At 42.7% G+C, this 15912-nt stretch overlaps 1 protein-coding gene across 7 annotated transcripts in view; it reads right to left on the minus strand.

Moving 5' to 3' along the window:
* The window catches only part of MSRB3 (methionine sulfoxide reductase B3), a 411351-nt gene that overhangs the window by 46921 nt on the left and 348518 nt on the right, over nucleotides 1–15912 (minus strand). For all 7 annotated transcript variants that reach the window (XR_013215777.1, XR_013215776.1, XM_077265195.1 and 4 more), the window contains one exon: nucleotides 3846–3874. Coding sequence is in view for 5 of the 7 variants with exons in the window: in XM_077265195.1 (XP_077121310.1) it covers nucleotides 3846–3874 (29 nt within the window). In the remaining 2 variants the exon portion in view is untranslated. The remainder of the gene's footprint in view (nucleotides 1–3845; nucleotides 3875–15912) is intronic.

Below are 15912 nucleotides of genomic sequence, written 5' to 3' on the forward strand. Positions count from 1 at the left end.
ACCACAGTAAAAACACAATCCATTCTGACGTCTATGATTTTTCCGTTCATTTCTAGTCTGAATTCTACCACATTGCATTAAATCAGGTGTTTGTTCAGACAACACCACAAGAGGATTAGCGGCTTTGCGCTCCCGCAACCGCCGGTCAATTTGAATAGCCAGCGCCATGGAATCATTCAGACTTGTAGGAATGGAGAAACCCACCATCACATTCTTAATGGCTTCAGAAAGGCCATTTCTGAAATTTGCGGCCAGAGCACACTCATTCCACTGAGTAAGCACGGACCATTTCCGAAATTTTTGGCAATACACTTCAGCTTCATCCTGGCCCTGAGAAATAGCCAGCAAGGCTTTTTCTGCCTGAATTTCAAGATTGGGTTCCTCGTAAAGCAATCCGAGCGCCAGAAAAAACGCATCAATATTTGCCAATGCCGGATCTCCTGGCGCTAGCGAGAAGGCCCAATCCTGAGGGTCGCCCCGTAAGAAAGAGATAACAATTTTTACTTGCTGAGCTGAGTCTCCAGATGAACGGGGTCTCAGAGATAGAAACAATTTACAATTATTCCTGAAATTCCTAAACTTAAATCGGTCTCCAGAGAACAGTTCAGGAATAGGTATTTTAGGTTCAGACATAGGACTACTGGTAACAAAATCTTGTATGCCCTGCACACGAGCAGCAAGCTGGTCCACACTTGTAATCAAGGTCTGGACATTCATGTCTGCAGCAAGCTCAAGCCACTCAAAGGTAAAGGGGAGGAAGAAAGAAAAAAAAAAAAAACTCAGAATTTCCTTTCTTATAATCCCACTTCTGCAATGCATTAAACATTCAACTTTGGCCTGGCATACTGTTCTGACCCCAATGGCAGAGGGTCTGAGAAATAAATACTAAGTCTGCAAACACAAAAAACCAGCTCATAGGGCAGTGGTAACTGGGCTGACCGTATATCTAATCCTAGCACCACAAATAGCAGCAGCCGGGGAACGTGCCTACGTTGGTTCTAGACGTCTCGCGCCAGCCGGAGAACTAACTAACCCTAGAAGGGAAAAGATAGACCTTTCTTGCCTCCAGAGAAAAGACCCCAAAAGTTGGATACAAGCCCCCAACAAATAATAACGGTGAGGTAAGAAGAAAAGACAAACGTAAAAATGAACTAGGTATTTAGCAAAGAGAGGCCCACTGACTAATAGCAGAATATAGTAAGATGACTTATACGGTCAGCAAAAACCCTATCAAAATTTCCACGCTGGATATTCAAGAACCCCCGAACCGTCTAACGGCCCGGGGGGAGAATACCAGCCCCCTAGAGCTTCCAGCAAAATCAGGAATCACATTTAGTACAAGCTGGACAAAAAATAAGAGCAATACAAATAACCAAAAAACAAGGAAGCAGGACTTAGCTTAATTTTGCACGAACCAGGACCAGCAGACAGGAGCAAACAGAAAGGACTGATTACAACGATGCCAGGCACCAGACTGAGAATTCAGGGAGTTCATATAGCAACACCCCTGGACTAACGACCCAGGTGGGTGCCAAACTGAGGAAAGACAATCCCAGAGTCATATCACTAGTGACCACAAGAGGGAGACAAAAAAGTCTAATTCACAACACATGTATATGTGAATGGACCTACAAAACTCTATGAGTCCGTGTGCCATTAGATAAAAAAACCTGGAAGCACACGGACATTTCACACAAATGTAAGAATGTAGAATAAGGGATTTTACAGAAAAACATTATCACTCCACGTCACACAGTGCAGATACAGAATAATTCAACAAAACAAGAGAAACAGAATAATATTTACATCCAGGCACTTACCGCTGACTTCTCTTCTGATTAGAGCTGCTTTCTCCTGTTTCATCTCCATCTGGTCAGACCTTCATGTCGACATCTCCCAGCCATGACTCGTCTTGTTTACGATGATCGTCGCGCAGCCATGAAAATAAAAAGGTCACATACATTGTATACTTACATGTGTCTCCCCCAAATACAGATATGTAGCCCACCATTAAAAATATAAAGTGATAAGCAGCACTGTGTCCCCCATTAACTATAATCTCTGCCTCCCAATAATATAAATTATTCAGTCTGTGAGTCTCCCCAATTAACTGTAGGCTATGTGCACACGGAAAGTATGCAAGGTTTTACAGCACACGCAAAGTGAATGAGACCCCTAAAGTGTCATGCACACGCTACTTATTTTTTCCTTGCAGTTTTGCAGCAGATTAAAATCTGCATAATGTCAATTCTTGCAGCGTATTTCACCCATACTAATGGGGGAAAATACGTATCAAAAGCATGGCAAAAGTGTGAAAAAAATTAATGTATTTTACGCAACTTTCTTCCTGCCAACACATTAGGACATGCAGCAAAATTTTCTCCTGCAAATCCTGAACGTGTGCACATAGCCTTAGTCCCTGTCTTGTGTTTAAGTCCTTGATAGCATCATAATGAATTTGGAAGTGGGAGAAGACATTATCACATACTGAGCATCCTCTGCCACCTCCCACTCATTACATGTCCCTGACAGGGTCTTCTCCCACCTTTCAGTTCATTATAAAGTGTCCTATGCACCTTACCGCCTCCTCTCCCACTCCCCAATAAATTTTAAGTCCCCGATAGCATCCCAATGAATTGTGAGATGGGAGAGTTCACTATCAGGGGCTTAGTGCCCTCATCCACCACCCAATTCATTTTACATCCATATATAATGTCCTCCTCCCCTTCCTCCTGTTCATAAGTCAATTATAAGTCCCCCCTCCCCATCCAAATCCCCCATATCCTTCATTGTCCTCCCCCACATCCCATCATTGTCCTGTCCATCACCTCCATCAATGAATTCTCCACCACCCCAACATTGCCCTCTCCACCACCTCCATTTTCCTCTCCACCACCCAAATCATTTCCCTCCCCACCACCATCATTGCCCTCTCCACCACCTCCATCATTGCCCTCTCCACCATCCCAATCATTGCCCTCCCCCATCACCTCCATCATTGTTCTCCCCCGACTACCATTATTGCCCTTTCCACCACCTCCATCATTGCCTTCTCCCCCCACCACCTCCATCATTGCCCTTTCTACCACCTCTATCATTGTTTTCTCTCCCACCACTCCCATCATTGCTCTTTCCACCACCTCTATCATTGCTTCCCCTCCACCACCCCATCATTGCCCATTCCACCACCTCTATCATTGCTCCCCCCACCCCCATCATTGCCCATTCCACCACCTCCATCGTTGCCTCCGCCCCCACCACCCATCATTGCCCTTTCCACCACCACAATCATTGTTTTTTCCACCACTACCATCATTGCCTTCTCCCCCACTACCCCCATCATTGCCATTAAGGTCCTTGTTAAAGAACAGCAAGTTGTGCAAAACATACTGAAACACTGAACAGTTAGACATGTTTAAACAACGTCACATTAAGTTCAACTGAAAAGCTTAAGGTGCATTTTAGGTTCATCAAGAAATTTTGCCCAAAAGTCAAATATCCCTAACTTTTTGTGAGCAGTGTGTGTTTGGAGCAACCGGAAGAGATAGCTGTCAGCTGAAATATGTATATAGCCAGTAAAAACTCATACGCATGGTCCATCAAAGTAATTTGCATTATTTGAAAGCATGCTGCAGATTAATTACAGACATTAATGACATAATCTACATGTAACCCATTCAGACTTGGTTACAGTGGTTTGTCCATAGATACATTCTGTATGCTTATTGATAAGTCCCTGTCATCTGAAAAGAATTACCAGGTTAGCTTTTTGACAAGCTTCATGGGTTAGTACCACAATGACTCCTATGTAGTTAATGCAAGAGTACTTAAACAGTCAATCATACCTGAGTTGGAGTCAAATTTTTTTTCAGACCTGGGTAAAAAGAAACAAAAAAAGAGTTTAAGTGTTAAAAACTGGAAATAAATGGTATATTTTAACTCCATGCATAGTGCGTACAGATGCCAACTGAATCCGTAAAGAGGGCACATTATTTAAGATCCAAGCAGGTCTCCTGATATAACCAGGTATTGTGGTTTTATCTGACCGAGACCTTGCTGACTTTTTGCTTCAACTGACTTATTACATCAGGTAAATGCTGTGAAATCACAACTGATTCAGTCAGGTAAGCTTTCCAACAATATTCTATATGTATAAAAATGTAGCAACCATAGCCAAGAGGAAAGATTTTAACTCAAGTAAACATCTTTAATGCGAGCCTAAAAATCATTGTTGGTTATTGGCACATTTCTTTGTGTAAGCAGGAGACGTAATAATAAAGAAAATTGTATGGGGACAAATGACAAATGTTCTTAATAATATTTGTATGTCTGCACAGAGTTTGCACAATCTGATAATGGCTGCATGTAACTGGAAGAGCAACAACTAATCTAGCCACATAACAGATTGTCGATCAGCACTCACTATGAGCATATTATTTGCAGATACAAGTGGACCCATAGTCAACTATGCCTTTTATTACAACTTTCGGCAAAAAGTATAGTGTGGTGTACAATTATTTACATTGGAGTCAATGGAAGACATATACAGTGGGTAAGGAAAGTATTGTACGAAAAAACAAGAAAAGAAGCCATGCAAACGGAGCGCACACTCAAAGAAAATACAATCTAAATAGAAAAATATAACAATAATTTATTGAACATAGAGACAAGTGCACAAGGATAAAAACATATTAAAAGAACAACAAACACACCACTGGTCCCATAGTAGATGTTAAATAAGAAGACGGCCCAAATGCAGATGGTAAATAACAGAGGCAAAAAATACACCACCAATATGCTCTTTAAATTTTATACATTATGTGAGGAAAGCCTACAGTGTGAAGGGTGAAAAGCCATGCATGCTATGTATATATAGGCATGGTATGCCCCCTAATTAAATGACCAACAGATGGCAATGTAGATATGAGTAAATATAGCAAGTCTGGGCGTCCCCAGACAACCATAAGGTAAAAATAAAATACCCTTATACTGTTGGAAATAATAGGCCACCAGTACGGCCCCAATAAGCCAAAAAAAAAAAAAAAAAAAAAAAAAAAAAAAAGGAGTGGCAAAAAGAAACAAAACCGCCTCACCAAAATAGAGGTGCCAAGAAGATGAAAGTATATGGCACAAGGTAGACAGGGAAGAGAAGGGGGGCAGAGGGTAAGTCACCCAGTAGGTCGTCCTGTGCGTGGTGTGGGCCGTCGGCCGTCAGCAGTCAGCAATGGGAGAAAATGATCCTGGGATCCAAGCGGTGTGGGGGAGGCCCCACGCGTATCGCTGCTAACCGCAGCTTCGTCAGGGGAAGTGCAGGGTAATAGGTCTTAGAATCTTAAATAGCGGTAGGTTAATAAGAAGATTACCAGCAGGTGGGCGAGGAACGCCCGGATACATACCATAAGTAGCGCCGGTAGAAGCGCTGTGTGCATCCACCTGCATAGAAGATGTATGATCGCAGATGAAAACGAAAACGAAAGTACGCGCATGCGCGCAATATCCAGTCCCTAGCAGCAAGGCGGCGCGTGCGCACTAAACACCGCCCGGAATAAAGCTAATGTGACGTGTGCCGGGCTGAATCAGCCCGCAGACAGAAGACAAGCGTAAATAGTGCGTATATACAGCACAACTGCACCACCAATTAAGGAGAGGCAAGAGCCCAACAATTGCTGCGCCCTGATATAACGCCGATAAAAGGAAACAATCAGAGGGGAACAAGAGAGAGAAAATGCCAATAAGGCTAGATAGTTGACAATTGATTCTCAACCAAAGGATAAATAAAGCTATGGTGTCCCAGTGTAGTAATGTAGTGCGAAGAATAAGCACCACAAAAATGGCTAGTAGTTACCCAGTCCAGTGGGAAAGGGCAAGATAATATAGCATGCTTCACAGTAATTTACAATGCTTTAATAGTGACATAACAAATATGCACAAATGATAATTTTTTACTTAAGCATCCACATTAGGGCCAGACTAAAAGCCGTCGCGGGTGATATCCAAGGCCAAAAGACCCCCAAAGTTGTAACCTCAGGTGAAAACCATACCAATCAGGTATAGTCCTGGGGGTAAGTTCAAAAATATAAGTAATCAGGTCTGGTGTCAACCCCATGAGGGAGTAAACACAAACCCAAGAAATATAAATAAATAAAGAATGTATAATGTCCAAAAAAGGCAATGTCGTTGTATATGTTCCGAGAGCACCCATGGTGTCTCTGCTTCATCCAATATGACCCAAAGTCAGATATGTGAGTCCAGTGGAGTATTATCCCAGAAAACTTGAAAATAACAATTCTTCATTTAGCCCGGTGGGGGAAAGGCTCCGTAGGTTGAAGATCCATCGGGATTCGATTTGGAGTAACCGTTTCTTATGGTCGCCACCCCTAGTACTGGGAAAGATTTTCTGCAAACCAAAAAATGAGATATGAGCAGAGGAACCGCCATGGACAGTTAGAAAATGTGAAGCAATTGGGGATAGCATCCTGCCTTTTTTTGTGTCGGATGCCGCCAGGTGTATTGTGGACAGGTGTTTCTGGGCCCTCTTTCTAAGTTCCTGGGAGGTCTGGCCCACATACACCTTCTTGCAAGGGCAGATGATGGCATAAATCACATTGACCGTACGGCAATTGATATACGACATTAGTCGATATGATTTTGAATCCAATGGATTAGTAAAGTAATCTTTGGTGGCTGGGACATGCTGACAGACGCTACATCCCCCACAGGGGAATGATCCCCTCAAACGTATGCCACGGTTCAAGTGAGTGGTGGGGCGTAAAAAATGGCTTCTAGTCAAGATGTCACCAAGATTGGGGGCCCTCTTAGCTGTTAAGGCAGGACGGGAGGTGACCAAGGAGGAGGTTTGTGTATCAGTAGTGAGAATGTCCCAATGGGATGTTAGGACATTCCTAATCTGATTCCACCGATCATTGAAGTCCGTAGTAAGGAAAGTATTCACACCACTACACATTTTTCACTCTTTGTTTCATTTGCAGCCATTTGGTAAATTCAAAAAAGTTATTTTTTTTTTCTCATTAATGTACACTCTGCACCCCATCTTGCACCTGAATACTTATGACCATGTGATTTTTCAGTTTTTGTTTTTTTATAAATTTGCAAAAATTTCTACATTTCTGTTTTTATTCAGTCAAGATGGGGTGCAGAGTGTAGATTAATGAGAAAAAAATTAACTTTTTTTGAATTTACCAAAAGGCTGCAATTAAACAAAGAGTGAAAAATGTAAAGGGGTCTGAATACTTTCCGTACCCACTGTAGTTATACTTTTGGTGCAGATGTTTAATGAGGTGTTTCAAACCCAAACCTTAGGGGGCGATCAAGCCAAGCATTTTTTTGCCAAAAAAATGACAACTCCAACAATTTTTGCATTATGTAGAGGAGAGCAAAAAATGCTGTGATTTTTGCCATTTTTATGCCACTCGGGAGCAGCTTTGATAAAATGGGTGAAGAGGAGCTTCAATCTTCCCACCTTCAGACAAATCACATACATTTGAAGGAAGTGAGAGCTGCTGCTCTTTCACTTGCTTTTGATGTACATGATTCATCCAAAGGCGGGGAGATTGATGCCAGTGCTAATTGTCTGCAGAGACCATGTAACGTAACAACATCATGCAATCCCCGGGAAAGCCAGTGCCGACACTGCTGGAACGGCGCAGGCACCGGAATTGAGTATAAGGCCGTGGTCACACTTGCGAATGTAAGGTGAGAAACTTGCGCGAGTCTCTAGCATCAATACCCGGCACGGCCGCTGGCACTCGGGACCGGAGTTTGCTGCTGCACATATTTCTATGCAGCGAAACACTCCAATCCGAAGCGCCGGTGGCAGTGCAGGGTATTGATGCGAGAGACTTGTGTGTGTTTCTCGCATTACACTTGCAACTGTGACCACGGCCTAAGTGTTATTATTTTACTGTAGATAAATATACAGTTTGAAAAGGAGTTGTCCAAGAAGTGGACAACAGCTTTAAAAAGTACAGTTGTGTAAAGTGGCATAGTGATATTGAAAAGAATAGTACGAATGGGTTCAATCACAATTATTTGTAAATATTCACACTTTTATATTTCTAAACATAAAAATGTGGATTTTCACAAAAGACTCCAATGCCTTTTGGAAGCAACAGATTACCAAACAACATACACAATACTGATTAACAACATGCACATTACAATCACTAAGAGAGGGAATCCACATTCATATAATTCAAAATGTGCCGAAACTGCTGTATAGCAGTAAGGCCAGAGTCACATTAGTGTGTAGCATCTGATGAGAGAGAATCGGATGTGATATGCTAATGACACTAAACTCCAGCTCTGCTGTGAGCATGAGCCAAGTGTCATGCTACTGCATTGCAATCCTACTGCATGACAGAATTGCAGCACATGTGCGAAGGAGATGGAGAATGTAATTTCTCCATCTCCTCCATTGCCAGTGTCTACAGTAATCGCACTGGCTGTATACCAACGTTCACCATCCAACCTGACAGAACTTGAGAGGATCTGCAAGGAAGAATGGCAGAGGATCCCCAAATCCAGGTGTGAAAATGCATCATTCCCAAGAAGACTCATGGCTGTACTAGCTCAAAAGGGTGCTTCTAATCAATACTGAGCAAAGGGTCTGAATACTTATGACTAGTGTTGAGCATTCCGATACCGCAAGTATCGGGTATCGGCCGATACTTGCGGGTATCGGAATTCCGATACCGAGATCCGATACTTTTGTGGTATCGGGTATCGGTATCGAAACAACATTAATGTAATAATGTGTAAAAGAAAGAATTAAAATAAAAAATATTGCTGTACTCACCTCTCCGACGCAGCCTGGACCTCAGCGAGGGAACCGGCAGCGTTGTTTGCTTAAAATTCGCGCGTTTATTTCCTTACTTGAAGTCCCGGCTTGTGATTGGTCGCGTGCCGCCCATGTGGCCGCGACGCGACCAATCACAGCAAGCCGTGACGTAATTTTAGGTCCTTCAGTATTTTAAAATTACGTCACGGCTTGTGATTGGTCGCGTCGCGGTCACATGGGCGACGCGACCAATCACAAAGCCGGAACGTAATTTTAAAATACTGAAGGACCTAAAATTACGTCACGGCTTGCTGTGATTGGTCGCGTCGCGGCCACATGGGCGGCACGCGACCAATCACAAGCCGGGACTTCAAGTAAGGAAATAAACGCGCAAATTTTAAGTAAACAACGCTGCCGGTTCCCTCGCTGAGGTCCAGGCTGCGTCGGAGAGGTGAGTATAGCAATATTTTTTATTTTAATTCTTTATTTTACACATTAATATGGTTCCCAGGGCCTGAAGGAGAGTTTCCTCTCCTTCAGACCCTGGGAACCATCAGGGATACCGTCCGATACATGAGTCCCATTGACTTGTATTGGTATCGGTATCGGATTAGATCCGATACTTTGCCGGTATCGGCCGATACTTTCCGATACCGATACTTTCAAGTATCGGACGGTGTCGCTCAACACTACTTATGACCATGTGATATTTCAGTTGTTATTTTTTAATACATTTGTAAAAATTACATTTCTGCTTTTTTCAGTCAAGATGGGGTGCAGAGTGTACATATTAATGAGAAAAAAATTAACTTTTTTGAATTTAGCAAATGCTTGCATTGAAACAAAGAGTGAAAAATTTAAAGGGGTCTAAATAATTTCTATACCCAGTGCAAAATCAAAGTAAAATACATTTAAGTGTGTGGGTGTAAAGTTAAAAAATGAAAAAAAGTTCATGGAGTATGAATACTTTTTTCAAGGCACTGTATCATCTTTTTAATTATCATTGACCTGAATTTACAGTAAATAGCGGTGCAGAAAGACTGCATACCATGGCTGATTTTGCTCATTATTACTGCAGTACAGTAGTTTCAGCACATTTTGAATTATATGAATGAGGATACCCACTCTTAGGAATTTTAAATTGCAACCTTGAGAGATAGGGATTGTGATACATCAATTTTTAGTCATTATTAATAAGAGTTATTAAGCTAAGTCATCTGTTACCCTCAAAAGGGCAACTGTCAATACAGTAATTATAAGAGGCACTCAGTAAACAATAGTCTTCTATTGGCAACATACGGGAGATATGGACAAAATTCAAGATTTCAAGATGTGCGCATCTTTCAAAATCAATAATAACATGATATGAATAACTGTAAAAAATGGTTTCAGAGCACACTGAAACCACTTACGTCACCAGCTGTTCCAGTCTTAAGCAGCCAGCTTGTCTCTCAATCACAAATAACAACTGGTCCATCTTTGTCGAACTGAATAGAGGTCTGATACCCCAGCTGCTTAAAGGGGGATTTACTTTGAATTACTTTTTACTTGATACAGTGCTTTGAAAAAGTATTCATACCCCATGGACTTTAACACATTTTTTAACTTTACACCCACAAACTTAAATGTATTTTTACTGGTATGTTTTGCGATATACCAACCAAGTACAAGTACACTAGCAAGTATTTGTGGAATGTAAAGAGAATGATGCATAGTTTTCTAAATATTAATAATATTAATATTAATAATATTTTTAAAAATAAATCAGAAAATTGCAATGTGCAATACTTTGTAGGACCACTAGTGTTGAGCGATACCGTCCGATACTTGAAAGTATCGGTATCGGAAAGTATCGGCCGATACCGGCAAAGTATCGGATCTAATCCGATACCGATACCCGATACCAATACAAGTCAATGGGACACCAAGTATCGGACGGTATCCTGTATGGTTCCCAGGGTCTGAAGGAGTGGAAACTCTCCTTCAGGCCCTGGGATCCATATCAATGTGTAAAAGAAAGAATTAAAATAAAAAATAGGGATATACTCACCTCTCCGACGCAGCCTGGACTTTACCGCCGTAACCGGGAGCCGTTGTACCTAAGAATGCGCGCTTGAAGGGCCTTAGATGACGTCACGGCGCTCTGATTGGTCCGTAGCAGTCGCGTGACCGCTACGCGACCAATCACAAAGCAGTGACGTCACCTAAGGTCTTTCAAGCGCTTGAAATACCTTAGAAGACGTCCGCAGCTTCTGATTGGTCGCGTAGCGGTCGCGTGACCGCTATGCGACCAATCACAAAGCAGTGACGTCACCTAAGGTCTTTCAAGCGCTTGAAAGACCTTAGGTGATGTCACTGCTTTGTGATTGGTCGCGTAGCGGTCACGCGACCGCTAAGGACCAATCAGAGCGCCGTGACGTCATCTAAGGCCCTTCAAGCGCGCATTTTTAGGTACAACGGCTCCCGGTTACGGCGGTAAAGTCCAGGCTGCGTCGGAGACGTGAGTTTATCCCTATTTTTTATTTTAATTCTTTCTTTTACACATTGATATTAATCCCGATACCGATTCCCGATACCAGTATCGGATCTCGGTATCGGAATTCCGATACCCGCAAGTATCGGCCGATACCCGATACTTGCGGTATCGGAATGCTCAACACTAAGGACCACCTTTCGCTGCAATTTCTGCTGCAAGTCTTTTGGGGTATGTCTCTACCATCTTTGCACATTTAGAGGCTGAAATTTGTGCTCATTCGTCTTTGAAAAATAGCTCTAGCTCAGTGAGATTGGATGCAGAGTGTCTGTGAACAGCAATTTTCAAGTCTTGCACAGATTCTCAATGGGATTAGGTCTGGAACTTGACTGGGCCATTCAAACACATGAATATGTTTTGATCCAAATTATTCCATTGGCAGTATGTTTAGGCTCGGTATATTGCTGGATGGTGAACCTAAGCCCCTTTCTCAAGTCTTTTGCAGTTTCCAACACATTTTCTTCAATGACCAGCTCCCTGTCCCTGCTGAAGAAAAGCATCCCCACAGCATGATGTGCAGTGTTAGTTTTCCGCAACACATAGTGTTTTGAATTTAGCCGAAAAAGTTCTAATTTTGTCTCATCTGACCAAAGCAACTTATTCCGTATGCCATGTAGGGGACACAGAAAGGATGTGGAAGATGGTGCTCTAGTCAGATGAGACTAAAAAATAACTTTTGGTGCTAAATTCAAAATGTTTTTTGTAGTGGAAAATTAACACTGCACATCACCATAAAAAAAATCACCCCCACCGTCAAACAAGGTGGTGGCAGCATCATGCTGTCGGGATACTTTTCTTCAGCTGGGATAAGGTAGCTTGTCACAGTTGATGGGAACATAGATGGAGCTAAATACTAGGCAATCCTGGAAGAAAACCTGTTAAAGACTGCAAAAAACTTGAGACTGGGGCGTAGGTTCAATATCCAGCAGGACACTGACTCTAAACAGACTGCCAGAGCTACAATGAAATGGTGGAGATCACAGTATATTCATGTGTTTGAATGGCTCAATCAAAGTCCAGACCTAAATCGCATTGAGAACCTTTGGCAAGACTTCAAAATTTCTGTTCACGCTCTCCATCCAACCTCTTTGAGCTAGAGCTAGTTTGCAAATAAGATTGGATAAAAGTTTCAGCCTCTAAATGTGCAAAGCTGGTAGAGACATACCCTAAGGGTATGTGCATACGTTGCAGATTTGCCTGTGGAATTTTCTGTGCAGATTCTGCATCTCTTTTCAGAAAACGCAGGTCTATCTATCTATAGATCTATCTATAGATCTATCTATCCATCTATCTATCGATATATCTATCGATCTATCTATGTATCGATATATCTATCTATAGATAGATAGATGTATAGATAAATATATCTATCGATAGATAGATGGATAGATATATCTATAGATAGATATATAGGTAAATATATCTATAGATAGATGGATAGATATATCTATAGATAGATGGATAGATAGATATATCTATAGATAGATGGATAGATATATCTATAGAGATAGATAATACCAAGCCCGATGTTTAGTAATAAACATAATAAAATGGTACATAAAGAGTTAAATAAAGACTATAATTAATAGCCAGAAAAGGCTATGCAGACAGCTGCGTGCTGATATTCATAGCCTAGGAAGGGGCCATGGATATTCCCCCCCCGGCTACAAACACCAGCTCTCAGCCGCCCCAGAAATGGCGCATCTTTAAGATGCGCTAATTCCAGCACTTAAAGGGAACCTGTCACCACGTTTTTGGAAGATGGGATAAAAATAGCGTTAAATAGGGGCAGAGGTGGGCATTACATTAGTGTGTTTGTTATGCGTTTATTACCCACCTAAGTTGCCGAAATAACTTTGCAAAGTCTCCGTTTTCGCCTGTCAATCAGGCTGGTCAGGTCGCATGGGCGTTGTCTTCCCCCAGATTTGGCGTAGTTTTCCATTGGTGGCGTAGTGGTGTGCGCATGCCCAAAGTCCGGAATCCTCTTCCAGGGGATTTAAAATAGCGCGGTGTTCGTTATTGCATTGGTGATCGGTGGGCGCGGCCATCTTCCTTTGGCCGCGCGTGCGCAGAAGCGGCGCTCTGCTGGCCGCGGCTTCAGGAAAATGGCCGCCGCGATATCCATCTGCGCACGCGCGGCATCCCGCGGCCATTTTCCTGAAGCCGCGGCCAGCAGAGCGCCGCTTCTGCGCACGCGCGGCCAAAGGAAGATGGCCGCGCCCACCGATCACCAATGCAATAACGAACACCGCGCTATTTTAAATCCCCTGGAAGAGGATTCCGGACTTTGGGCATGCGCACACCACTACGCCACCAACGGAAAACTACGCCAAATCTGGGTGAAGACACCACGCCCATGTGACCTGACCAGCCTGATTGACAGGCGAAAACGGAGACTTTGCAAAGTTATTTCGGCAACTTAGGTGGGTAATAAACGCATAACACACACACTAATGTAACGCCCACCTCTGCCCCTATTTAACGCTATTTTTATCCCATCTTCCAAAAACGTGGTGACAGGTTCCCTTTAACCTCTCTCTTCCCACTGCCCTGTAGCGGTGGCATGTGGAGTAATATTTGTGGGGTTGATGTCACCTTTGAATTGTAAGGTGACATCAAGCCAGCTTAGTAATGGAGAGGCGTCAATAAGATGCCTATCCATTACTAATCCTATAGGTATTAAAGGGTTAAATAAACACACAGCCAGAATAAAGTATTTTAATGAAACAAAACACTACACATTTTTCCCATCTTTATTGTACGCCTAATTCCTGCGACATCCTTGATCTCCTGCAAAAAAATTAAAATAATAAACCAACACAAATACTCTCTGGTCCGATGTAGTCCATTTAATAACGAGTGTCCCACGATGAACTCCGCTATAGAGCAGTCACATCAGGAGATGTGACTGCTCTATAGGCCTCCCGCGATGCACTGACAGAAGGTAATGGCTCCTGCAGTGCATCGCTGAAGAGGTTACCTGAGTTCAGGCTCTCTTTACAGAAACGCTGCTTGAGAATTTTCCCATGCTTCGGTGCCGCAAGTGACAGCGACCTCTGATGGTGGAGTGACACAGTGCAGGAGGATACCTGCCATCATTGTATCACCGGAGCCCCTGGAGAGCGGTCACATCTGCCAATGTGACAGCTCTCCACGGGAGATCGTTGTGGGACACTCATTAAATAAATTACATCGGAACAGGGAGTATACTGTTGGTTTATTTTTTTTTTACAAGTGATCGAGGGCATCGGAGATTAGCGGTATGGTGAGTATGTACTGTATATGTATATGTTTGTACTGTTTCTCTATATGTATGTACTGTATATGTGTGTATGTGTTTTTTTTTTACACTTGAACACAGTAGCCGGATGATGGGACTACTGCTGTTCAATCATTGGCTAGCTGTCCCTGTAGCAGGCATAGCCGTATGGGACTAGTAGTCCCATCGGACGATGCCTGCCTACATACAGACCCACACACACAGCCCCGTACACACCCGCAGACCCCCGAACACACACACAGACACAGATACACACAAACACCCGCACACATCTTCTCCGCAGACATATAGTCTCCACCTACACACTCTTCATCCTCCCGATCTGCAGCATTTCTCGCACCCAACTCCGCAGCAAAACCGCAGATCTTTTTAAACCTGCGGTTTTGTTGCGGATTTGACTGAATCAATGGAAGTCAATGGGTGCAGAAACGCTGCAGATCCGCAAAAAAAATTGACATGCTGTGGAAAATAAAATGCTGCAAATCCGCGTTTTTTTCCACAGCATGTGCACACTAATTGTCAATTTCCCATTAACTAAGATTGCTTGTGCACTACACTGTGGATTTGATGCAATTCCGCTCCTCCAAAAATGCTGCGGAAACGCATGAAAATCCGCAATGTGTGCACATAGCCTAAAAGACTTGCAGCCGTAATTGCAGTGAAAGGGATCCTAAAAAGTATCAGACTACAGGGGGATGAATACAATAATACAATGCATGTCATAATATTCAGATTTTACAAAATAGCGTCACTCACCAGTTTGCTGATCCAAAGTGTTTAATCCACGTGCAGATTAATACAAACACATCTTGGAAAGTGCGGAGGGTGCGGGGAGTGCAGGAGGACGACGGCCGTTTCGTGCGATTAGCACTTCTACGGGTCCCGTAGAAGTGCTAATCGCACGAAACGGCCGTCGTCCTCCTGCACTCCCCGCACCCTCCAAGATGTGTTTGTATTAATCTGCACATGGATTAAACACTTTGGATCAGCAAACTGGTGAGTGCCGCTATTTTCTAAAAACTAACTCTGTGAAATGTCGTATTGCAACACTTGAGCATAGCTGAGCACCATAAACCCAGTTGCTCCACGCTGACTGCACCCACATGGAGTGATGTAATTGAAAGTTTTCGTGTTGTGATTCATGCGCACCTAGTGCCATTCCCTTTCTGAAGATTATAATATTCAGATTTATATTTTTAAAATATTTAGAAAACCATGTATCATTTCCTTTACATTTCACAAATTATCGCTCCATTGTTTTGGTATATCACAAAACACAAAAAAATACCAATAAAATACATT

The sequence above is a fragment of the Ranitomeya variabilis genome, chromosome 5 (assembly GCF_051348905.1).
Source record: "Ranitomeya variabilis isolate aRanVar5 chromosome 5, aRanVar5.hap1, whole genome shotgun sequence".
In the NCBI taxonomy this organism is placed as follows: Eukaryota; Metazoa; Chordata; class Amphibia; order Anura; family Dendrobatidae; genus Ranitomeya; species Ranitomeya variabilis.